This window comes from Ochotona princeps, chromosome 8 (assembly GCF_030435755.1).
Source record: "Ochotona princeps isolate mOchPri1 chromosome 8, mOchPri1.hap1, whole genome shotgun sequence".
NCBI lineage: Eukaryota > Metazoa > Chordata > Mammalia > Lagomorpha > Ochotonidae > Ochotona > Ochotona princeps.
The window spans coordinates 31322225-31349189 of NC_080839.1; the positions used below are offsets into that span (position 1 = coordinate 31322225).

The following is a 26965-nucleotide window of genomic DNA, read 5'->3' on the forward strand; positions in this document are numbered from 1 at the left end:
AGTCAGTCCAGGGTCAGGTTCAGTCCATCATCTCTACTAGCCAACACATATATTGGTGGATGTAGCTGCCTTATCAGTTCTGCCCCCAGTCCCATTTCTCATGAGAACTGATGGGTGATGCAGCCTAGCCCAGGTCAGCCGAGGCCACAATAGGCCTGGTCTTCATACACATCGGCATTAACCCCCTGGCCAAAGCCCCCAGCAAGCCTGCTCCACAGTCACAGTTTTTGTATCTGCATGTGCTTTGGCCTAGCCTAGTCCATCTCACAACCTATGTGGCTCTTGTACACACCCATGGGTACTGAATGAGCTTAGCTCTACCTGACCTAGCCCACACGTGTTGCCAATGAGCGTTGCTCCCTTGTCCACCCTGGCCTGACCCTAGCCCTGATTCTTGTGCTAACAGAACCTGCAGCTTAGCAGTGGTGTACCTACAGTGCCCCTACCAGGCCCACTCTCAGGGGGTACTGCAGTCAGAACGGCATGACTTGAATACAAAGACTCTTTGAAACATTTACTCATTTGAAAGGCAGAATGACTAACAGTTCACTTCCCAAATGTCTTTAATAAATGAGTCTGAGCCAGGTTGGAGCCGGGAGCTCCATCCTGGTCTCCCACACAGTTGCAGGGGCCCAGCTACTTGATCTGTCCTCAGCTGCCTAACAGTGTGAGAAGCAGAGCAGCTGACACTCAAATGTGCATTTCAAAACTGTCGCAAATGGTGGCCATAACATCAGCTGAAGTTTCAAAGTGTTTTTACATTTTCTTTTTGATTTCTTCAAAAAGACCAGCTAAGGTGGATTTCTCAAATGGGGTAATAATTCACCAGAGCAATAAGATAAAATGAGCAGTTGAACTTCCTGAGTGTACTGCAGGTGAGCAGCATGGCAGGCTATGCCTATGTCCACTGGCATACCCTGCTAGGGACAGGCAGGACAGTCAGAGGCTGCTGCAACAAGGACTACAATTTAAGAGTACCTGAGTGGGTTTTTTTTTTTTTTTAATGTTTTCTTATTTGTTGAACGAGTTACAGAGCGAGGAAGAGACAGAAGAATCTTCCTGTGCTGGTTCATGCCCCAAATGGCCACAATGGCCAGGACAGGCCCAGATGAAAGCCATGTGCCAGGATCTTCTGGGTCTCCTTTATGGATGCAGGGGCCCAAATGCTTGGATCATTTGCTGCTGCTTTTCCAGACACATTAACAGGGAGCTGGGTTGTAAATGGAGTAACTGGGACTCTAGCTGGCACCCATATATTGTGCTGGGATCCCAGGCAAAAGCTTTACCTACTATGCCACATGGTTACCCCAACTTTCCTGTTTAAAAGTTTGTTGTTCATGTATCTGTATTTCCTACTGTTGATTTATTGTTGATTTGCCGTTTTATCTCATTGTAGTTAGAAAAAAACATATAATGTCATTTCAACATTTTTCAGTTTATTAAGGTTTGTTTTTAAATCCAATATACAGAGAATGTTCCCTGTACTGATAAAAAGTATATGCTACTATTGCTGGATATGTAGTTTGTGAATGTCTCTTTGCTCCGTCATATCTGTGGTATAGTTTAACTCTGATGTATGTATGTTTTCCTCAAAATGATTTGTTTATTGTAAAGGCAGAATTACAAAAAGAGAGGGGAAAAAAGAGATCTTGTATCTTCTGGCTTACTCCCGAAATGGCCACAATAGCTGGGACTGGGGTAGACCGAACCAGGAATCCAAAACTCCATCTGTGTCTCCTATGTGGTAGCAAGGACCCAAGCATCTGAGTCATCATATACTGCCTTCCCAGGTGCATTAGCAGGAAGCTAAATTAGAACCGTTGCCCACGTGGGTGGGATGCTGGCATTGCATGTGGCAGTCCAATCTTCTGAACCCCTATCTCTGAACTTTTAGTCATGTTGACTGCTTTGTTTGGATGATCTGTCTATGGATGAAAGAGGAATATTGAGCTTCGCCAGTTTTATTGTATGTCTACCTTAGATTTAGTAAAATTTGCTTTATAAAATTGAAATTTATAGCATTGGGAGCGTGTACATTTACAGTTGTTAGATCTTTTTCAGTTGATCTGTTGATCATTAGTGAATGCCTATCTTCTAACTTTTTCTTAAAATCTTTTTTTCTGGTGTAAGTATGCCTACTCATTTTTGGTTTCCATTTGTGTGAAGTATCTTTTTCCATGCTTTTGCTTTCAATCTGGTATGTGTCTTTACTGGTGAAATGAGTTTCTCATGCTGCATTGCTTGGTATTATTTTAAGTTGGTCTGAATTGGGGAATTTGTTGTATTTAAAGTTATTATTGATAATGATGTAGTTCTGTTCTAAAAATTTCTTCGGTTCATTTTTATTCTTTTTCTAGTAGATTTTATACTTTCAAACATTCTCAAGATGGTGGTTTTAATGATATTTTGAAATTGTAGTGAATTCTTAGTTTTTGCTTGTTTTAGTATGCTTGTATTTCCACTACTTTTTTTAAAAAAAGATTTGTTTTTATTGCAAAGTCAGATATACAGAGAGGAGGAGAGACAGAGAGGAAGATCTTCCATCCAATGACTCACTCCCCAAGTGACTGCAATGGCCGGTGCTGCACCAGTCTGAAGTCAGGAGCCAGGAACCTCCTCCAGGTCTCCCACACAGGTGCAGGGTCTCAAGGCCTTGACTGCTTTCCCAGGCCACAAGCAGAGAGCTGGATGGAAAGTGTAGCAGCTGGGACTAGAACTGGCGCCCATATGGGATCCTGGCACATTCAAGGCAAGGACTTTAGCCACTAGGCCACCAAGCCGGACCCAATTTCTACTACTATTTAAAAAAATTTATCTACTTTTATTGGAAAATCAGATTTACAGAGAGGAGGAGAGATAGAAATATCTTTCATCCACTGGTTCATTCCCCAAGTGGCCACAATGGTGGTCCAAAGCCGGGATCCAGCAGGTTCTTCTGGGTTTCCCATGCAGGTTCAGGGTCCCAAGCCTTGGAGCCGTCCTCTACTCTTTTCCCAGGCTGCAAGCAGGGAGCTGGATGGGAAGTGGGGCAGCCATATGGGATCCCAGTGCATGCAAGGCAAAGACTTTAGCCACTAGGTTAAGCACCAGGCCCATTTCTACTACTTTTATAAGGACAAATTTTTACAGCGTATATTGTTCTTAGAGGCTTTCTTTTAGAGTATATAGTATCATTCCGTTTTCTCCTGGCCTGTATGGTTTCTGTTGAAAAATGCACTGATAATTGTTGTTCTCCTATATGTGATTTGCTGCTTGTCTCTTGCAGATTTTTTTGAAAGATTTATTTCATTTATTTGAAATGGAGAGATTGAGAGAGGGAGAAAATGAAGGAGAAAGAGAGAGAGAAAAAATGAGATTCTTCCTTATGCTGGTTTCATTCCCCAAATGAACAGGGCTGTTTCTCACTGAAGTCAGAAAACTGAACCCCATCTGGATCTCCCACATGAATGGCAAGGCCCCCAGTACGAGGCCATCTGCTGCTGCTTTCCCAGGTACATTAGCAGATCTGGATTAGAAGCACAGCAAGTAGAACTCAAGCTGGTGTTCTGATATTGGATGCTGGCATCACAGGTGGCGACTTAACCCTACTGTGCCACAACACCAGGCACAGATTTGGTATTCTTCCTGGATTGTGCTTTTGAGAATTGGACTGGTTTGTGAGGATCTTTTCTGTGCACGTTTATTTTGTGTACTGTGAGTCTCCTGTACTAAAATATCCAATTCTTTTTCCTTAGTGAGAAAGTTTTCAGTTGCTATTTGATAGAACAGGTTTTTTTTTTTTTTAATGCCTTTTCTATCTCAAAGATTCACAAGATTCAAATATTTGTACATCTAATGGTGTTTGGGAGGTCTCTGAGGGTATTTTCATTAATATATGTTTCTTTATTGTCTGGCATCTTTTGAAGGACACGTGTTCAAATTGTGATATCCTTCCTTGCTTAATCTAGTCTGTTGTAGCTTTCAGCTGTATTTTTTATTTGAATAATTGAGCTTTTTATTTCTAAGATTTCTTTTGTATTCTTTTTCAAGATTCCATTTTTTTTTTTTTTGGCTGGATTTGTCATTCATATCATCCATTATTTTCTTATTTTTTTTCAGTTGTCTTTATTCTTATGTATCTCTTTGAGTAACTTTATAGTCATTATTTTGAATTCTGTGTCAGGGATTTCCTTAATCTGCTTTTCACTGGAAAGAGCCACTATACCATTGTATCTCTTTGGGAGAATTGTATCACCTTTTTTCACACTTCTTATGTTTCTACCTACATTTTTGCATATTTGGTAGATCAGCTATCTCTATTACTGCTAAAGGGTGACTTTTGTGGGAAAAGGCTTTTTTCCTGAGGATGTGTATTCAAGTGTCAGTTTAGTAGGTTGCTTTGGCTTACCTTGCAGTTGAACACTATAGTATGGTCTCTCTCTTTCGCTGTTTAATCAACATTAGTAGCAACAAAGGTTGGGGTGCTCCTGAGGCTCAACAGATTTTCATGGGATTCCACAATGGTTGCCCACAGTTCCACATACCACCTGAGAGCTGAGGTTGTGAGAGCCCTGGCTGACTCTTGTGTGTAGTTTCCAGAGGTGGTGGAGAATGCCCTAGGTAACGGGGAAGGAAAAAACGGGCTGGATTCCAAGTCTCAGTGGTCAGGAATTTCATACTTCTTAGATCCTACTGGCCAGATCTCTTTTATTAAATTGCACGTTCTCTGTGTTACTTATAGGGCAGAGCTCTGTGGGGCCTACAGTTCTGAAATCACAGTTGCCTTGTTGGGTCTTCCTGAGGCTGTAATCTTTTTGTTGCTAATGTGGTGGGATGTCTGTAAAACCCCAGGAGTGTAAGTATGCAGGTGGTTCTTTCTCATGAGGCAGTATGGATTCCAACAGTCTCTTCTTAAGGCGGATCACACTGCCACATACTGAGCTTTGGGAAATTGAAGGCTAGAGGAAAAGAGTGCAGGACAATGTGAGTCACTTCTTGAAATAAAACCACCCTGAGTACTACAGTTAATTGCCCATGCTGGGCTCCTGTTTTGTGGTAGCTATGGCTTCCACCTGCAGCCTAGGTTGTCACATGAGGTGTCCATTCAGAAGGGCTCGCCTGAGGCCCTTGCATTTATCTTTCCTTTACAATGGGGATTCCCCTGGCCAAGGGGCTGGGGTCACCATTTCCGTTTAGCTCTGTTACTGTGTGTTGACATCTCAGGTCTCTGTTTCTTACAGAGTTCATAAACTTTTCTTACTGCATTCTCAAGTTCTTCTTTGGGCACTCACCTTGAAACACAGCCATTTACTTGTTTTGATTCTCAATGGAGAAAGTCAATGCTGGGCATCTCTGTTTGGCCACCTTCAAACCCAGCCCAAACACACACCCCACATAATTGTAGTAAATAGAACAGTGACAACCCATTTATCTTCAGTGAACAAGACACTTCCCAGTTGCCAGGTGCAGTGGTGAGTGAAACAGTCTCCACCTCACAGAACTGATCAACCAGTACAGGGATTTTTTGGTTTTTACTGAAAACAGGAAACACAAAATTAGGTACATATATCACAGGCTATGACAGGTGTTAAGGAAGAGATGGTCATAATACTAGGAGAATACATTGAATAAATTGGAGGATAAGTCTTGAAAAAGCCACTCAGGAGATAATGAGCCAGGAGAAAGGCCTCAGGGCAGAGGGAAGGCTGAATGCAGATGAACTAAGGAGAAAAGAGATGGGAGGTTCCAGGCATTCAGAATTGTTCCAGAGTGACTAAAGAACTAAAGGGAGAAAGTTTGAGAGAAGCGGGAGAGATTGGCTGGAACAGATCAGATGGGACCTTACTTTGGAGCTTACTAGGTAAAGGACTGGGGATAGAGTGTCAACTCTTGGTAGTACAGAGTCTAAAAAGAACGAGTTTAAGATGAACATGCCACTCAGCCACAGGTATAAAAACTGTAAACATGGCTTATAATCATGATACTATCATAACTTTTTACTCCAAGGCAAATTCAAAATGGTTATAGAAAAAAATGAATTAAAAATGTTGATTTTGTTGCCAAAACTTTGAAATCCATGCATAATTCTTTTCATTATACACATTTCCGGAATTTTTAAAAAGAAAGAATTTTAATGACTTTTAAAAAGGTTTATGTATTTATTTATTTGAAAGATGGGGTGAATGAGAAAGAAAATATATCTTTCATTTACTAGGTTCACTCCTTAACAGCCAGGGCTGGGCCAGGGGGAGCTAGGAGTCTGAAACTGCAACGGGCCTCCCATACAGGTGGCAGGAACCCAGGTAACTGGGCCCTAATTTGCTGTTTTCCAGGCACATTAGAAGGAAGCTGTATTTGAAGCAGAGGTGAAATGGTTTCCAGGCCCTCCAATATGGGATGTGGTGGCTCAAGCAGTAGCTTAAGGTGCAGCACTGTAACCCTACCCTTTGGACTTCTTTTTTTCTTTTTTTTCCCTTTGGACTTCTTGAAGAGAAAAGATTTTGCACCAAAGTAAACTTTATTCCGTTTTCCTATAATAATCATCAACATAAATCCTCTGTGTCTCAGAATGAGAAGATATTATCCCAAATTTTAATAATATAAGTCCCTTATAACTAATAATAAAGCCTAAAGTGTCTTATTGCTTTAAAAACAAATCTTATTTAATTATGACTCACTGATATAAATGATTTAATATCTAATTATGTTTTTCAGACAGCATAGAATGGAAGATTCTGGTATAATATCTGTAACTGAAAAAAAAGAAGAAATCAAACATGAAAAAAAATCTGGAAAAAGCATACAACATTCAAAACCATGTATCGGGAGAGGACGTGTATATTATGCCAAATTCATTAACACAAACGCAAGAACATACAATGAACCTGTTCCCTACATAGATCCCAAAAAAGGGCCAGAGAAGCAGGTTGGACAAATGTTCATTATATACAAATACAGATTTAGATTCAGAAGGTTTTTACAGGACACTTTGGCCACAGGTGATTGAAGGATATAACATCTCAGATTAGTATTGTTTGTACTCCAGTAGACGCAGAAACCTGGAATGATGCTGCCAAATAAATTTTGCATACAAACAGTATATATAGAGAAAGGAATCCAAATAATCATTTTTTTATATAGGGCCAGATTATAGTCACTAAGTATTACTTGGAGAGTACTTAAGAAAATTTCTGAAATACTATGTTGTGACATACATCCTAATATAAATATTTCCCTTGATGGTTAGCAATTCAGATACTTTCTGTAAAGTGACTACCAGTTATTGAAAAGTATAAAGTGTTAGAGACAAGCTAAGTGTTTTATATGAATTATATCCTTTAATTCTATCACAGTTTCTATGAGATATTATTGGTAATATTTTACAGATAATGACCTCCAATGAGGTTAACACATCTGAGGTTACATAGTAGGCAAATGCCATTCATGTTTCTGACAGGACTGTTGGATAACCAAAGCATAGTCTTACTTTTCCATACTAATATAGTCCATTATCTCTTTTTTTTTTAAGATTTTATTCATTTTTATTGGAAAGCCGGATATACAGAGAGGAGGAGAGACAGAGAGGAAGATCTTCCATCCGATGATTCACTCCCCAAGTGAGCCTCAATGGCTGGTGCTGTGCCAATCCGAAGCCAGGAACCTGGAACCTCTTCCAGGTCTCCCACGCGGGTGCAGTGTCCCATCCTCAACTGCTTTCCCAGGCCACAAGCAGGGAGCTGGATGGGAAGAGGAGCTGCTGGGATTAGAACCGGCGCCCATATGGGATCCCGGGGTGTTCAAGGCGAGGACTTTAGCTGCTAAGCCACGCCGCCTGGCCCATTCCATTATCTTTTTATGTCAGCTTTGTTGAGGTATTATTTATTATGTTAGTTGCTATTTTGCTACTACAACTCATCTAAAGTAAACACTGTATTAAAACAACACTAATCTATTCTCTTGTATTGTTATGGCAGACAAGCCCAACCTCAGTCTCTCTGGGTGTTGGTAGGCTGATTCCTTCTGCAGGCTGTCAGAGAGGGTCTCTTTTTTGCCTTTTTCTAGCTTCTGGAAGCTGCCCATATTGCTGTACTCATGGTCATGACCCCTGCCTGCTCAAAGCCAGCAGCATTGCATCTTCCCTTCTCTGCCTGCCTGACTCTCCTGTCACCCTCATCTCTGGATCCTTGTGATTACACAAGGCCTACCCAGCTGATCAGGATAATCTCCCCATCTCAAGATATGTGATCATATCTGCAGAGTGATTTACCATGTAGGGTATCTATTCACAAATTTGGGGACTGAGACCTGAATATCTTAGGAGTGAAAGGAACATTGTTTTGGTTACCACATATATACAGTAAAATTCACCTTTCCAAATGCTTGATTCTATTGTAAGTTTAGGCAAAGATAAAAGGTCATATTACCCACCAGTCATGCTGGGGAACATTTCCATTACTCCCAGAGGTTTCCCCTATACCCCACTGTGATCATCTCCTTTCCCTACTCGAACTCCTGGGACCAATGATACGTTGTCTACAGCTTTATCTTTTCCCACAGTTTTGTGTAACAGTCTTCAGTTTGTCGAATCTGTCTTCTTTCAAAATACTGCATTTGGGATGTCTTCCTTTTGTTGCATGTATCACTCCTTCAATTCTGTTGCTATTGCATGCTTCCTCATGACTTTGGACAAGTCACTCCTTCTAAACTTCAGTTTTATTGTCTGTGTAGTGAGGATGGTAGTCACCTCTCTCCAAGAGTTTGTGAGGATTAAAGTAGATACTTCTGTTAGGTCCTTTTCTAGGCACTAGGTATTCATACAGTAGTGAGCAAAATCAATGAGAAACAGCCTGTCATTGTTGCTTGCATTCCTGGCAGAGGTGGGGAGAGGTAAATAAAATGAGTAAGCTGTATTAGAATGTCAGATGGTAGTGCCGGCTGGCATGGAGGTGGAGGAGTAAGGAATGCTGGAGGTAGACTGTAATTTAAAACAGCTAGAAAGAGAAGGCGTCAGTGAGAACGTGGTATTTTAGTGAAAACCTGGAGGAGCAAGAGGGTGTGAACACTTAGGGACCTGGCTGGGGAACATTCATAATACACAAGGGAAGCAGCCAGGAGCTGTCAGCTCTAGCAGCGGTACAATTTTAGTCTATTACTCTCCAAACAGCTGTGGGGATCGAGGAGTCCACCAGTGTTAGCGTGCAGGATTCCACGGGCGAGGACATGGCATAGTGCTTGGTCCAGTGAGTGCTCAACCAATGGTATTCCAAATGCACCCTTCCATAGCAGAGGTACTAATGCTGTCTCAGGTGGGAGTTTTCCAGCACGCCCTGTGAGAAAGGAAAAGAGAGCCACCTTAACCATGTCATGCAGCGGTGACAGTGTCAGCTTTGCCCTGCTCCACTTCTTGCTCATCCTGCCTGTGCACCAGTTAGGAGATGTCATTTAACTGGACATTTAAATGGCAATTACTTTTGATGAGCTTTCCACACTGATAACATCAGCTGTTCTTTGTCATAAAATAGCATAACCTGGCTCTGTGTGACTGTGAGATCTTTTCAAGGAAGGAATTGTGTGGTCAAACACGTCTTAATATCCTAGAATAGCCTCTTTCAAGGGCAATTTTAAGATTATTGCATTTTACAAGTGTTCCCTTGTTTGTACTATAGTGCTAAATATTTTGGATGTCTAAGAGATTGGTCATCATTGTTAGCCTAGACCTACATTGATAAAATACATCTGCTACAATGGGGGAATCAGGAGTAATCCTAACAACCTCTTTTTTTTTTTTAAAGATTTATTTCTTTTTATTACAAAGTCAGATATACAGAGAGGAGGAGAGACAGAGAGGAAGATCTTCCGTCCGATGATTCACTCCCCAGGTGAGCCGCAACGGGCTGGTGCTGCGCCGATCCGATGCCGGGACCAGGAACCTCTTCCAGGTCTCCCATGCGGGTGCAGTGTCCCAATGCATTGGGCTGTCCTCGACTGCTTTCCCAGGCCACAAGCAGGGAGCTGGATGGGAAGTGGAGCTGCCGGGATTAGAACCGGCGCCCATATGGGATCCCAGGGCGTTCAAGGCGAGGACTTTAGCCACTAGGCCATGCCGCTGGGAATCCTAAAAACCTCTTAACAGGAGGTCATGCGCATAGAGCAGGGAGGGGTCCCCAGAGCAGAGCAGGCAGACAGAAGGAGGCTTTTATCCCAAACCTGAAGACTCCTAGATTCTCACCAAGGACTATCAGTATGAGCACCGAGGACTACATCCCTACTGCCAAGGAGACCACGGGGAAATGGAGTGCCTTCGGAGACCAAGAACTCTGAGGTCACCCACCCCCATTTGGATCTACCACATGGGATGGAAGAAGCCCAAATCCTGCCTTGCAGGATCCAAGGTCATTGGAACAACAACCAGGATCCCTGAGCGGTCCGCAGAAACAGAAGAACAGTAAACTTCCTTCGGGACTAGGGAGAGGAGCTTTCTCTGGTCCTTGTCTGCTTCCAGTTTTGGGTCCCCACCCCCTCTCGTAATAACCATCAGGAGTGCTCCAGAAACTCCTCAAAACAAACAAACAAACAAATAAACAAAACTAGAATAGATAGAGAACAACAAGGAAAGCTTAAAAACACACAGGAAACTGTCAGTGGTGATGCACTTATAACTCACTGGGTGGGACACAAAGATTAGTTACTCCTCACTGGGGTATGGAAGATTTCTCTGCACACCCCTCCTAAACATGCTCACCTAAACTGTAGACATATATCCTGTTAGAATTATAGAGTTAGACCACCCGAAAAACAGCCAGGTTCAGCGAAAACATGCTTCAAAGCTATAAACTGCTAAAGACTAAAATTAAAATAGGCATGAGACAGCTGAATAGCAATCTATAGCCATTTTAAGGTGTATAGAACACGGTTGAATATAAACCAAAATTGAAATGTCTATGAAGAAGTCACAGGATGTGGTTGAGAACCTGCATTTTCCTAGTAACATATTAGTTAATCAATACCATGTCAATTAATGTCACAATGTTGTAAATGGTTGGAAATACTATGTTGGGGCTTTTAATTGATTGGGATGATACTCTGCCGGCTCTACCTTCAGACCAGAGATGGTCTCACCAACAAACCATTGAACTTACCAGGACAATAAGATGCTGGACTTTATGCTTGGTAAATACCTCCAATGAAAGAATGTCAACTGAATTTGAATTATGGAAATGCAACAAGGTGGAGCAATCCGTTGTGGGGGGAGGTTGTGGGGGGGCGGGGGGAATCCCAATGCATAAAAAATGTATCACATAATGCAATGTAATTAATTTTTTAAAAATGAAATGCAATAAAAATATATTTAAAAAAATACATCTGCTATAGTAGAAAGTCAGATTAGCAAAGTCCCTGTATTTGTTACAGAAAGCTAGTGAATGCCTCTACTAAGTTCTAGTTCAGGGTTGAGTCTAAAACCGTTCACTGTTTCCATACTTACCTTGCAGACACTGAAGATAAGCTGAAAAGGCATTTCAAGAATAGAAATGTGAAATGTAAAAGTTCAAAGAATTAATCCTATCCATTTCTAGACTCCTAGTTTGTACATGTCTTAAAAAATTGAAAAAATGGTGACAGCTGATGCAGTCAGCAAGACCAGGTGACAGAATAGCAGTAGAATCATTGCCTATTGCTTGTTGGGCCTTTAAAAAAATGGTGAAAGTAGATTGAAATGTAGAGTTCAGGTAAGAGATGCTAATGATGTGTATGAATGAGAAGAGTTAAGATAAACACTGAAGATTCTTCACAGAGTTAAAGGTATGTTTGCTTTGGAGTGAAATTAGGAGATGTTCACATTTAAAAGCAAAAAACAACAATGAAACAAATATGTTTATTTTCAAGTACCCAAGGAGTAATAAAGAATGCTTATTTTCATGTATTTGTAAGCTTTGTCCATTTATTTAAGATGATAGGTTTCCATTTATAGGTTAGCTTGGTTAAGAAAAAAGTAACTGGGTTATATTAATGCTGGCTTTAACATAAGAGGAAAGAAAATAAGATTATCTGAATATTGTAAATTACATCTGATACTTGGTTTAATTATTTAACCCAATTTTTAAATGAAATTGTATGCATTTTTACTTAGGAATATAAATTGAAGATACTATAGAAGGTTATAAAAAAGGAGGTTTAGCTCATTCTCTTCTGATGAGAACCAGTTTGTCTTGTGTTTCTAGAAATTATTACTTGAGAAGAGATTATAATAATAGGCTTATATTTTTCAAAATCCATTTTTGGGACATTTTCGGAGTACAATTTTTGCTTTCTTGTCTTGGCCAGACCACTGTGACTGCTGCTTTGGAGCTGGGCTTTCTGTCTCTTGCCTTTTCCTAACTGGCTGTACCACTTTTCTCCAGGATTTCCCCTTAATCTCCCAAAGAATGGAAAATGAGTGATGTTTACTAAACCATTTCTAAAAGCATAGGTGGTAGGGGTGTAACACAGGCACTGACTGACATTGGCCTCTCAGTGTGGCCAGGGGGCCTTCCTGGTACGGGGAGAATGGAGGCAGTCCCCAAGTCAAAAACCTCCAGTTCCTGACAGTGGATCCCCAGTGATCTGTCATCCCATCCAGAAAATAGACTTGCCTTAGCCTAGGAAGGAGAAGTTCTTCCTTTCTCTGAATTCATAGTATTGAGTTGAGAATCAACTCTTTGTTTATGCAAAACTCCCCGTTTAACCTACACAAAGTCACTACCCTAGATCACTTTACCAGTTTGGTTTATTTCATTGAAAATAACTCCACATCAACACTCCCAAACCCTCCCTGTAATTCAAATGTAAGTGTTGGTGCACAGAGTGGTAAATTGTTTATATTAGTCGTTTCCTTCAATATGAGGTGAAGATGAAAACAAGCTCTATCTATCTACTTTCATCTCATAGTCTCTTACTAGCAAATGCTTAGACCAAAAAAGCATTCAAATGTGTCTGGGCATATAACATGTTCTCACTCTTCAGGAATAAATCAATTTTCTGGCATAGGAAAGGCTCTCTGGAAATGGGAACAATCACAGTATTTTGAACAGTAGGATTTCATTCAGCTGAAGATGCATCCAATTTATAGCACTCATCAGAATACTTTTGACAATTACAGTCTTTTTTTTAAAGGTTTTTAAAATTTTTTACTGGAAAGTCAGATATAGAGAGAGGAAGAGAGAGAGAGAGGAAGATCTTCCATTGTATGATTCACCCCCTAAGTAGTTGCAATGGCTGGAGCTGAGCTGATCTGAAGCCAGGAGCCCAAAGCTTCTTCCAGGTCTCCCACGCAAGTGCAGGGTCCCAAATTTCTGGGCCATCCTTCACTGCTTTCCCAGGCCACAAACAGGGAGCTGGATGGAAAGCAGGGCTGCCAGGATTAGAACCAGCACCCATATAGGATCCCAGCGTGTGCAATGTGAGGACTTTAGCTGCTAAGTTACCGTGCAGGGCCTGACAATTACAGTCTTAATGTCACCACCACAATTTAGGAAAAGGAATGCATGATTTCCTTTTTTTTTTTGCAAAACTAAAGAGAACATTTTGGTAAAATTCCGAGTTTGTTCATAAGGTAAACTGACATCTCTGCTTTAGAGATAACTTTTGTATTAAACTCTTGTTTACGAAAAACATTGCAATGTACCAGGCATTTTCTAGGGGTTCACTTGTCCAGGAAGCACTTTTTAAATTATTAGCAGGGATTTGTGATCAACAAAAGGAGATAGTAAGAAATGTATGTCCTTGACGTAGAAGAACTTTGTTACTACTGTGGGTTAAACATTTGCATCCTCCAAAATTCACATTGGTATTTAATTGCCATTGTGACAATATTAAGAAGCCACCAGATTCCATTATCATGAGTGCAATTAATGATGCCATTTTACAAGGCCAAGTTCAGTATCTTTTTTTTCTGTTCTTTCTGCCATGTGAGCACACAGCATTCAAGGTACTATCTTGGAATCTGAATTGCCTAACCTGCCAGAATATTTGTGTTAAATGTGCCTATCTCCCAAAATGTAAACCAGTAAATTCTAAATTATTTAATCTGTGGTCCTCTATTAGAGCAGCCAAGACATATAAGACAAGGTACTTAAAGCAGAGCCTCTGTTTTTACTTTAGAAATGATTCAGTTAGTGCTTCTATGGTTTTGCATTCCTCAATAAATGTAATGTAGCACACAAGTTAGCAGAAAGTGCAGATAGGGGAGGGTTTGAAGTGTGACACTGCTGTTGGTGTCCCTGAATGATATACCCTGGAGAAGTTACTTAATCTTACAGTGTTCTCATTTGTAAGGTTGATGTGCCTCCGTCACACAGTTGTGGTGAGAGCAAGATATTATGCCTTCTATGGGGCATAATAAATACTATAAAAATTATGAAGTGGAGGGTAGAAGCACTGCAAGAAGTAGGCGCTCTGACAACAGTAAATTTTGACTATTTTTAGCCAGACAGTGAGAAGACACCATCTGTTTGGTAATCTGTTCTAGAATTTTCCTAAGATCTATATGAAGTGTAGTTATTTTAAAAATTCACCTTTAGCCCATTATGAAAAATGAGACATTTTACAGCCTCTCCTGTTCTCCACAGTTCTCTAGTTTTGGAATTTCTGTGATCCCTACAGAATCTATCCTCGGGTACATTTGCCCTTTCTTCTGTTATCCCTGGTTGCAATTTTTCAGTGGCCTGAAAACTGGCACTAATTTAAATTAACAAAGTGAAATCTAACTCTGTCCTGAGCTGTGCAGGGTTTACTTCCTTCTTTCTTTTTTTTATTTTTAAGATTTACTTATTTTTATTGGAGAGGGAGAGAGGCAGAGAGAAAGATCTCTGGTCTGTTCATTCACTCCTCAAGTGGCCACAACAACCTTGAGCTGAGCTAATCAAAGCCAGGAGCCAGGAGCTTCTTCTTGGACTCCCACACAGGTGCAGGGTCCCAAGGCTTTAGGCCATCCTCTCCTCCTTTCCCAGGCCTCAAGCAGGGAGCTGGATGGGAAGTGGAGCAGCCAGGACATCAACAGGTGCCCATGTGGGATCCCAGCACATGCATGGTGAGGGTTTAGCCACTGGACTATCAGACTGGGCCCCACTTCCTTTTTTGGTACATGCTCATCCCAGCTTTTTCAGTTGGAAGGAAGTCCCTGTAATAAAGAACCTACAGTTGGAATAGTTAGACTTTCCTTGATTTCTTGCTACAAACATTTTCCCCCCAAAATCTTATTTTTTCTGCTTTTGTCCCATTTTGTCAATTTCTCCTATTTCTAAGCAATTTTCTGATGACACCAAATTTTAAAAATTTGATATTGTGCACTTTTTTATATGTACCTCTGTTTTTAGAAACCAGGCTCATTTGAGAGCTTCCTATATAACCACATGATTTCTTTATATGCCTTTTGCATTTTCTGTCAACATGGCCTCAATTATATTTTCTGAGTTTTGGGTATTCGAATCACATCTTCATTCCAATGGAATCATGATTTTAAAGGCTAGGTCTACTTGCCTGTGGCCCAAATAGTTTTACTGTACTTAGTTACTCTCATTCCCTAATTATGTCCAAAATCTCCTTAAGTGTCACAACTACTTTCCCTACACCAACCCCACTCTAGGTTCTACTGGTTTTTATAGTTTTTGATCAGAATTAGGTTGAGTAGCCTTTCTTCTTAGGGATTTCTCAACTACTGAGATGAAATTTTCATGTGCAAGTGAAGATTTCTTTCATCAGTTCTCATTATGTTGTATGCTTAGGATTTAGTGCCAAAAATTCAGTGACAGAGATATTTCCCAATAGAACACTTTTTATAAATCAGACTTTAGTGAATTCATGAGTTGTAAGTAGTACTCTATAATGACATAGAAGATAAATCGAAATAGAATGTAAACATAGCTAAATGCATTGCATGTAAGTGTTTTGTGGAATTTTTGCTTCATTATATCCACAGGAATGATCTAAAAAATCATGAGAAATTCATATTATGGAAATATTAGCCTGTTTTCAGGGGATTTTTTGCATCAAAATAAACTTTCAATTCCATTTTCCATGATGTTTTTGAAGTTTCCTCATGTGTGTACTATTGTGCGTGACAAATCTATTTCATTATGGGGGTCATAGAGTGAAAAATCTGAAAATCACCATTTTAGATGTTTGTAAATTATTTGTATTGCAATAGAGAACAGCAAATATATAAATCTTATGTTCAATATTATATATATATATATACCCATGTATGCATAATAGAATTATAGTATAAAACAAAATGTAACATTTACATTTTGTCACTCTATCCATTGGTAGAGGGTAACTTAGGAATTTAGTAGTGCTATTTTACCTGAATATATATTACACTTTACTTTCAAATGCCTTTTAAGAAATACAATCTTTATGAGAAAATATTTATTCCTGGATTTCAGAACTCTATTTTAATACTAGAATATCCAGTTACTGATTAAACTGAGTTGCTAAGCATTCATACACATCAAACAATACATGAAAATGTCCTACAATATCCAATTTTCTTTTTCTTTTTTTTTTCTGTAAAGGGAGACTGGTGGTCACATGGTAAAGAACTAGAACATTCCTTCCAGCCGCCTTATGATACTAACAGCACCCAGAGGAGTGACTTCCAAAAGCCATCCTGTCCATTGGTTTTGCCAGTCAAACACAGCAGGATACAAAAGCCTTCTTGTGGAATAGGTAAGTTTTTAGCAGCGGTAACACTTTATTATTATTATTATTACCTCAGGTTACTGCTATCAAATTAAGATATATGTGCTGATACCTCTTGGGAAAACTGCTGTACTGTAGTTGAAAATACACACACAGCAAATGCAGCCTTTGACAAGTCTGTCCCAATATCCCTTGCTAGTACAGTATACTGCTCCTCTCAAAACACATTTACTGCAACATAGTGAAAATTTTACTGATTGCTAATAGCAGCTTCGAAGTCAGACACCTAGTAATGCTCTGTTGTTGCCAAAATTTTAACTTAGATTATTAAAACAGTAGGGAACAGGGCCCAGCACAGTAGCCACTGGCTGAAGTCCTTGCCTTGCACATGCTGGGATCACATATGTGTGCCAGTTCTAATCTCAGCAGCCCCACTTCTCATCCAGCTCCCTGCCTGTGGCCTGGAAAAGCAGTTGAGGGCGGCCCAAAGCCTTGGGACCTGCACCTGCGTGGGAGACCTGGAAGAGGCTTCTGACTCCTGGTTTCGGATCGGCTTGGCTCAGCTCGGCTCAAGGCTGTTGCAGCCTCTTGGGGAGTGAATCAATGGACAGACAAATTTCCTCTGTCTCTCCTCCTCTCTTTATGTCTGACTTTGCAATAAATAAATAAATAAATAAATAAATCTTTTAAAAAGTAGTAGATAACACTAAATAACAGTGTTCCTCAAAATGAACTGGGAGGAACACTAGTATGGTGTTTGATGTAGATGTCGCTCAAAACAATAGATATGATAAAAAACATTTTGTAAATGAATTTAAAAAGCAGATTTTCTTTAGCTACAGAACTCTGAAAACCTTCATCTAAGCATGAATATAATAAATTTCCAAGAATAAAGAATTTTGTTTCCTCCACTTATTGTCTTACCCTTTTTCAATTATCTCACATGACTGGTGTTCCAAAAAATGTTATATTAAGAATTATCTTTAAATATACTATTAATATTTTCAGATCTAAAATTGACTTTACCTGAAAGTACCATTTTATTAAGACTAAATCATGTTTCTGTTTCTCAGACTACCTCATGTCTGCCTCTGACGGAGGATTTTAGCAGATTTTAAAACAAGTTGCAGGGTCAAGTCATAGCAGTGAATTCTCACTCTGGTCCTCAAAAGTTTATAAGTTAAACTTCCAGTAAGCTCCTGCAACAGTGCACAACAATGAGCTATGTTGAGCAGTCAAGAATATTTCACTTGGGGTAGATGTTTAGCATGTTGGTATCTTACATAGGAAGACCTGAGTTTGACAGCTGGTTCTAGCTCCTGGCTCCAGCTTCTAGCTAATGAGAACCCTGTGAGGCAGTGCTGATGGTTCAGTACTTGGTTTTCTACCACCTGTATTAGAGACCTGGTTGAGTTCATGGCTCTTCAGCCATGACCCAATTCTGGCTGTTGAGAACTTTGAAGGCGTAAACCAGTAATGAGTACATGCTGGGAATGTCTCTGCATCTCAAATAAATAATTTTGAAAAGGGAAAACATGGAGAAGAATGAATCAGGCACTCATTTCTCACTGTATACAAAAATCATCTCAAAATCTATTACAAAAATAAATGTTAAATCTGCAACTTTGACACTACTATAAGAAAACACTGGGCAAATACTTCAGGATATTGGAGTGGGCAAGAAGTTTAGGTTCAGAACCCTAAAACACAGGAAACAAAAGCAAAAATAAGAATTCATCAAACTAAAGAATTTCTACACACCAAAGTAAACAGTCTTCAGAATGATGACAACCTACAGAGTAACATAAAATATTTTCGAGTTTTGCATCTGACAAGAGATCAATCATATATACAATATGCAGCTCAATAGCAAAAACAAAATAGAAAACAACAGTAAGTACAAGTAGTCCAGGATTTCTAGTTTTTTATTCTGAAAGGCAAGAGGGCAAAGCTTTTCCATCCACTGGATCACACTCAAAATGCCTGTAATAGCTAAGGCTGGATTAAGCTAAAGCCAGAAACCCAAAACTCAATCCTGGTTTACCGCATGAGTGGTAGGAACCCCAGTACTTGGGCTATTGCCTGCTGTTTCCAGGGTGTGCATTAGCAGGGAGCTGGATTGGAGGTGAAAGAGCTAGGACTTGAATCAGGCACTCCAGAATGAGACTGGGCATCCAACCAATAGCTGTCTGCTCCATCTAACACCAGTTCCCCAAATAATCCAATTTAAAAATGGGCAGTAGATCTAAAGAGACATTTCTCAAATGAAGAATCATAAATGGCCAGCAATCACATCAAAAAATTGCTCCTAATCCCTAATCATACCACAAAGAAGTATTACCTCACTCCAGTTAGATTGGCTGTTAACAAAATGCTACCAAGTGTCATTGAGGATGCAGAGAAAAGGAAACCCATGTGTACTATTGGTTGGAACATGGATTAGCACTGCCATTGTGGATAGCAATAGGAGGGTCCTGCAATGTTTACTGCATCAGTGGTCACCATAGCCAAGAAATGGAAGCTAAATATCCATCCTCTGGTGGATAACATATGCTGAATATACATGAGGAAGTGTTATTCAGCCATAAAAAGGATGATATTATATTATTTGCTACATGAATGGAACTGCAGGCATTAAGTGAAATAATCCATGTTTAGAAAAAAAGTAGATTCTAGAGAAGTTGGATTTATAGAAGCAGAGTGTAAAGGTGATTGCCAGAATCTAGGGAAATAGGGAAGAATGGAGAAAGATTGTGCAATAGGTATCAAGTGATAGTTACGTAGGAGTAAGAAGTTCTGGTATCTCATTGAATAGTAGGCTGACTACAGATAGTGATAATGTACAATTTGTTTTGTGTCCCCTCCAAAAAGAATTTTGAGTTGTTTTCATAGTAAAGAAATATTAACTGCTTGAAGTGAGAGATGCTTTCCCTAACTGGACATGACTCAATCTTCACATGTGTTGAAACAATACATGGTATCCCATAAATACATGTACTTCTAGGGTGTCGATTAAACATTTTTAAAAGCTTTTTTTAAATTAATATGGAATAAAGCAGGGTTGATGCAAGAATACAATGGAATTAATATCTTCAGCATTCTCAGGGAAAGTAATTATAACCTAGAAGAGAGAATTTATTTGGCATGGATACTAGTCATTTTCTTAAGTGTCATATGGTATTGAACCCACTGAGAAAGAAATGAGATCCTAGCATAATATTTAGCCGTTAAGTGAAGAAAATTTACTTAATTATGCAATATTATAAATATTATTTGCAAGTTAAATACAATATATAAAGTTTAAATAATAGAATTTATATTAACTTTCCAAGAAAAGCAAATGTATGATTGATTAAAGACAGGAGGAATGGGCTGTGTTCTATAGATAACATCCAATCTTTTTTTATTATTATGAATTGGAAAAGCAGATTTGGAAAGATAGGGAGATACAGAGAGAAAGATCTTTAGTCTGCTAGTTCACTCCCTGAGGTTTAGCCAATGAGCCATCATGCTGGGTCCCATGCAATCATTCTATAAGCAATCTCCTATGAGCTAGTCGGTTTTCCTGGAGTAAGAAGTTCCAAACCCTGCCCAAGATTTGGAATAGAAAACCCAAAGTTCCTTCATTAATCTTGTTACAACTTCACTTTGTATCCCTGCCCCATACTCCTTTTCTCATCCAATTCCCAGGACTACTGGAATACTATGATATAAACGTAATCAATTTTTATCTTTCTCGTCTATCCCTATTAGCTTCCAATCTTCTGTGACCTACTCAGTTGTTACCCATTCATCTGCTTTCTAGCTTCCAAATCTGGGTGTTTTGTTTCATTTTTATTTTTACTTCTTTTTAAATTATTAGCATCATTTTATGATACAGTTCCTTAGGCCCTGGGATTTCCCCTGCCCCCTCCTGAAGACCTCTCCCTGCCCATCGAATTCCAATATATCATTGCTATAGCATAGCTCTTCATATACAGTCATATGTTGATCATTGCAGGCATGGACACTGGCAGAGAGTCCAGCATACTATTGTCAAGATACAGCTAATAGTTTCATTAGTAGACCATCTTTGATCTGGAAGTAGAGATGCACACTTCACTGGAAATGGTAGTCTCCATTACACAGTCACTGTTTTTGTTTGTTTTGTTTTGTTTATCCTTAAAGATGTAAACCACTTACTTTCTTTGTTGTCTTTGTCCTGGGAAGGAATAGGGGAAATGCATTTGTTGAAATGCAAATCAGTAACTTTGTTGATATCTATACTTCTCATGGAATTTAATGTTGGTTCAGAGCTTAAAGGTTGTTTTTCTTTTTAATGATTTAATTATTTTTAGTAGAAAGGTAAATTTACTGAGGAGAATCAGAAAAAGATCTTACATCCACAGGTTCACTCCCAAAAGGTCACAAGAGCCAAAGCCAAGCCAATCCAAAGTCAGGAGCCTCCTCCAGGTCTCCCACACGGGAGCAGGGTCCCCAGGCTTTGGGCCATCCTCTACTCTTTTCCCAGGCTGTAAGCAGAAACTGGATGGGAAGTGGAGCAGCCAGGACACAAACCAGCACCCATATGGAATACTGGGAAAATTTAGCCTATTGAACCAGCATTCTGGGCCCAGATTTTAGTTTTTTGATCCAGGGCCTACCATTTAAGTGTTATTTTGTTTTACTTCAGTTTATGAAATGAGACTAATTCTTCTCTAACAGATTTTTGTGAGACATGAATGAAGTAATATGTGAAGTACAAATCATAGTGCTTGGTACATAATAAACAATACACAGTAACTATATTATTATTGCATTGTACTAAATTTGGTGATGAGTTGGAAGTTAGCTTTGGGAATCTGGCATGATTCATTTTTTTTCTATTCTTTCATTGGCATTTCTCATTGCCAAGTTCATTATTGTATCCTCGGGCATAATAAAACTCAATAAATATTTATTAACTAGTTAGATCATAATTGCGTATTATTCCACATATTAAGTTCATAATGTGATTTAAACTAACACATATAAATGCAACAGTGGCCTCTGATTTATTAATATTTTAGGTAGTGTTTGAGTATAAGATGAAAGTTATTTAGCAGAGAAAATAGTGTTATCATATGTATATAAACCAGCGGCACATAAATGTGCACTAATGTCAATTTTAAGTCCTCGCATAGTCATTCTGTTCCATCAGCCCACTTAATTACGCCTGGGCTTTGGCATTTCAGCAATGTTATCTTGGACTGGCAATGAAAGTGCCCTTTATGTCTTGTGCCACCACATAGTTTCCTGGCTGCCTTCCCCAGGCAGTTAACAAATGGTGACACTCTTTCCTTCTGAGTGCACAGAAGCCTTAACTAACAAAACTTCATACACTGGGAAGATTGATCGAATTTCATACTTAAAGGAAATGTGATTATTTACAGATTATTTGATATTTTAAAATTCTTTTGAATAGGTAACTCACAATGGTTTTTGTTGCTACTCCAGTACCAATCTGGAACAATGCTTTCTTGCTGTAGTTATGTTTGTTTCTCTTTCAAATTCTTGAAAATCTATTTTACATGAATAATCTTTTAGATCAGGGGAGAATAAAAACTATTGAAAAGATGAAGTTTCTTTTTTTTAAAGATAAAGTTTCAAATAGAAAAAGATTCTTCTGTTGAATGTTTTTCAAACAGATACAAGCAGAAATTAAAAGAAAATTTCTTAGTGAAAACTCAGTACAAGGAGCAAACTGCGTGTTTGAATAAATTCTGGTTTTCCTGCTAAAATATAAATGGCTATATACCGGCTTGTTTAGAAAATTTGTAGTTTAATTAGATCAAGTTTCCAAGAAACAGAGTGAATTTCAAACATTCTTCTCAGACTTAGTCTTATTTTTGTAGTTCTCATCTAACAAAGCTTCTTTCAAGTAATTGCTTTGGATCCAATTTGAGTCCTTAAGTAGAGTAGCCACTAAGAACCTGAATGTCGTCTTTGATGTTTTCACACTTGGATGTTCTTCACCATTGTGAGCTTTTTTGAAAGTCTTCTATGAATGCTTCAATGAACACAGTACTTACATCGAATTCTAATAGATGGAATATTTGGGTAAAGAAATTCTGTAATAACTTCATTTACTATTCTCTTTTAGTCCTCATTGAAGAAATGAGTCCTTTGAGTTATTTTGAGCTTCTAAGAGTCTCTAGGTCACTATTTAGAGGAGGATTCATTTTAATTGATTTGACTTCTTTCTGTGAGGTACTTCCATTTTAGTTACCTGTATAACAATCCCCTTCACTTATTAGTTGTTTAAAGTAACAGTGATCTAATTTTCTCACTGTTCTACAGTCTGGCCTGGGCTTAGCAGGACAGCGTTCCCTGCTATTTTGATGGTGGCTGCTTGTATGACTGCAGAGACTATCACTTGTGGCAGGTAGTCTAAGGACTAGACTTCTTAGTGCTGGAATGACCAGGCCCAGCTTCTCCATCTGATCTCTCCATGTGGTTCTTTAGCTTTCCTGATAACTCAGGGCTTCCAAGAGTTCAACAGAAACTGCATTTCTTCCTTCATGTTGGTGTCCAGAACTGGCACAGTGGCACTTCTGCCATATCCCACTAGTTAAAGTTCATCACAAGGCCAACACACATTTACAGGGAAGGGATGCCACAAGGGTTTAGATACTTAGATGCAGGATTCATTGGAAATGCCAGTGTAATAGGCTAGAACAATGTCCTTATGTAATAGTATTTAGAGTAAGGGCTTGGGAGGAGTGGCTGTCTTTATCTTTCTTGGTTTGAAAATGTTTTTAAATTCTCCTCACTATGAACTATTATACTATGGCAAGGTGTAGGACAGTGTTTCAATATAAGACCATCAGTGTCAAAGATAGCCTTTTTGATCAACATAAGCTTTAAAGTAATATTCCAGTTTTAATATCACAAAATCTAAAAATGTTTCCTTCCTTAAACCCTTAACATTTTGCATGAAATAAGAATGGTGACTTTGATTTGTTTGCTGTTTAATTTGAGTGAACAAATGAAATACACCTTAAGGGGCCTGGCACAATACCCTGGTGGCTAAAGCCCTTGCCTTGCTCATGCCAGGATCCCATATGGGAGCTGGTGCTAATCCCAGCAGCCCCACTTCCCAGACAGCTCTCTGCTTATGGCCTTGGAAAGCGGCCCAAAGCCTTGGGACCGTGAACCCGCATGGGAGACCTGGAAGAAGCCCCTGGCTCCTGGCTTCAGATCAGCTCAGATCCAGGCATGCAGTTACTTGGGGAGTGAATCATAGGACAGAAGATCTTCCTCTCTGTCTATCTGCCTTTCCAATAAAAATAAATAAATCTTTAAAAAAAAATACACCTTAAGAATGACTCACAGTCAACTAAATTCCATTGCATTTTAAACTGTAAGCCTGTTGAATTAATTATGTTTTCTCCTTAAATATTCTTTAATATTTCTCTTTAAATAATTGACAAGGAAAACCTAAAACTGTGACCATCAAAAATCTTCCCAGGGTAACCTTAGCAGCTAAAATGTTGGTTTAAGTGTCCTGTCCATGTGCTATATTGGGTTACTTGGGTTGGAGTCCAAGCACCAGCTCCTGCTTCCAGCTTCCTGACACTGCAGACCCTGGAAAGGAGTGATGCCTCAAGTCACTGGGCTCTTGCCACTACTGTGGGAGACCTGGTTGAGTTTCTAGCTCCTGGCTCTGGCCCAGCCCCAAGCTTGGCCTTTCCATCACAGGCATTTGAGTAGCAAACCAATGGGTTTGAGTTTCTCTGTCTCTTTTCCTCACCAGTAAACAAATTTAAAAGAGATTTTAACCCTTGCCTAATACTTCAATAATTCATATAAATCTCATGAATTAAACCTAGAAGATATTATGAAATATAGTCTTATATAAATCTTGAACTAAATCCAAATCTCTCATACATCTTAATACTATTTAAACAATTTCCTTAAAACTGTCAGCACGACACTAGAAATCTATTAGATCAAATTTTCTTCTGACATAATTAACAGATTGTAGGTTTAATTTTATTTTGTGTTTATCATTTCTATGTTTAATCTAAAAGCTCCCCAGGTATGAATATATTTAGCAACCAATTATTTTAGTGGTAGTTCATAAATCCTAGATTATTGAGCTTAAATATTAATAAAGCTTTAAAGTGTTTGTTTTGCAAAAAAAAAAAAGCTATTCTGTAACCAATATTTGTTATCCTAAAAGATACAGTGCCTGTTATGTTGTTTATATTAAATCAGGACTGTGGCTAAGTGTTGTGGATGGCTTTTAAAAACTGCGAAATAAGTGTATGCATTGTATGTTACACATTGTGAAGTGGCTGAACGGGGAACTGGGCTAGTTAAATGTGACATTATTCACCTGATTGCCATTTTATAGTAAGAACACTTTTTTTTTTAAAGATTTATTTTTATTACAAAGTCAGATACACAGAGAGAGGAGGAGAGACAGAGAGGAAGATCTTCCCTCCGATGATTCACTCCCCAAGTGAGCCGCAACAGGCCGATGCTGCGCCGATCCGATGCCAGGAACCTGGAACCTCTTCCAGGTCTCCCACGCGGGTGCAGTGTCCCAATGCATTGGGCCGTCCTCAACTGCTTTCCCAGGCCACAAGCAGGGAGCTGGATGGGAAGTGGAGCTGCGGGATCAGAACCGGCGCCCATATGGGATCCCGGGGCGTTCAAGGCTAGGACTTTAGCTGCTAGGCCACGCCGCCGGGCCCAAGAACACTTTTTTTTTTAAAGATTTATTTATTTGTATTGGAAGGGCAGATTTACAGAGAAGAGAGAGAGAGATTTTCCATCTGCTGGTTCATTCACCAACTGGTCACAATGGCCAGAGCTGAGCCAATCCAAAGCCAGAAGCCAGGAGCTTCTTCCAGTTCTCCCACATGGGTACAGAGTCAAAAGGCCTTGGGCCATCCTCTTTTGCTTTCTCAGGCCACAGACAGGAAGCTGGATGGGAAGTGGAGTAGCCAGAACACAAACCGTTGCCCATATAGGATCCTGGCACTTGGAGGTAGAGGATTAGCCTGCTTAGCCATTGTGCCATAAGAACTCTTAAAATCTGTTCTTTTGAGTTGTATTTATTTGAAAGACGAGAGAGAGAGGATCTGCTGGTCCGCTCCCCAAATGCCTGCAATAGCTGGGGCTGGGCCAGACTGAAGCCAGGATCTCCATCTGCATCTCCCAGATGGCAGGGACTCGAGCACTTGGACCTTCTGCTGCCTCCTAGGCACATTAGTAGAAATCTGCATCTTCAGCAGAAGGGAGACTCAATCCAGGCATTCCAGTATAGGATACAGGCCTCCCAAACAGCTGTGCTATTGTCATTGCACAGCTACTCTCCCTTAAATCTATCCCATTGACACCTTTTAAGAATACAATGCATTATTATAAATTTTGGTCACCATGCTGTATATCATGAACTTATTTCTCCTAACTGAAATTTTGTATCCTTTGACCAACATTTCCCCAATCTATACCCGCAGAAGTTTTTTTATTGATAGAAATTTTGCCTTTTGCATTTCACTAAAATATGAATTTTATAATTGAATTCATTGTACTTAGCATTTTCCATACAGTAGGTATGGAATTGTTTTGACTGAGAACTTGCTGGCTTTGGATTTTAACCTTAATAGCAAGCATGTGTACTTCTAGTTTGAGGAAGATTCTTATTTGTGGGCCAAGTGCAGTAGCCTAGCTGCTAAAATCCTTGCCTTACATGTGCCAGGATCAAGTATGGATGCAGGTTCTAATCCTTGCCAGCCTGCTTCCTATTTAGCTCCCTGCTTGTGGCCTGGGAAAGTAGTCGAGGATGACCTAAAACTTTGGGACCCTGTACCCGCATGGGAGACCCAAAAGAGGCTCTGGGCTCCTGGCTTCGGATCAGTTCAGTTCCAGCTGTTTTGGCTACTTGGGGAGTGAATCAACTGACAGATGATCTTCTCTGTCTCTCCTCCTCTTTGTATATCTGACTTTGCAATAAAAACTAAAAATAAATAAATACATAAAAGAAGAACTTCCTCCTTTAAAGAAAATTCTTTACTGTCTCAACTGTTACTTTCACCTTAGGTAGCTGCAATGTTAAACAGTTCTCTGCTTGTTTTTGATAAACACCTCTAGGAAGAGGGCAGGAGGTGGCTGTTTGCATTAAGAGATTTCAGGCATGCTATAAAGACAAGCACTGTGAATGAAGTTTCTAGAGAACTACCCACCAAGTTAGTAGCAGCCTCAGTATCTGTGAGGCTCCTGGTTTTGAAAGTTTCTGCAAAAGGCAGGGGCAGAGGGAGTAGAAACAGAGTGAAAATGC

At 39.5% G+C, this 26965-nt stretch overlaps 1 protein-coding gene across 1 annotated transcript in view; it reads left to right on the forward strand.

Annotated features, from left to right (window-relative positions):
• Positions 1-26965, forward strand: part of C8H2orf73 (chromosome 8 C2orf73 homolog) — a 37597-nt gene that overhangs the window by 5513 nt on the left and 5119 nt on the right. The window contains 2 exon segments of the mRNA XM_058667413.1: positions 6694-6904; positions 16530-16683. Coding sequence (XP_058523396.1) covers positions 6694-6904; positions 16530-16683 — 365 coding nt within the window.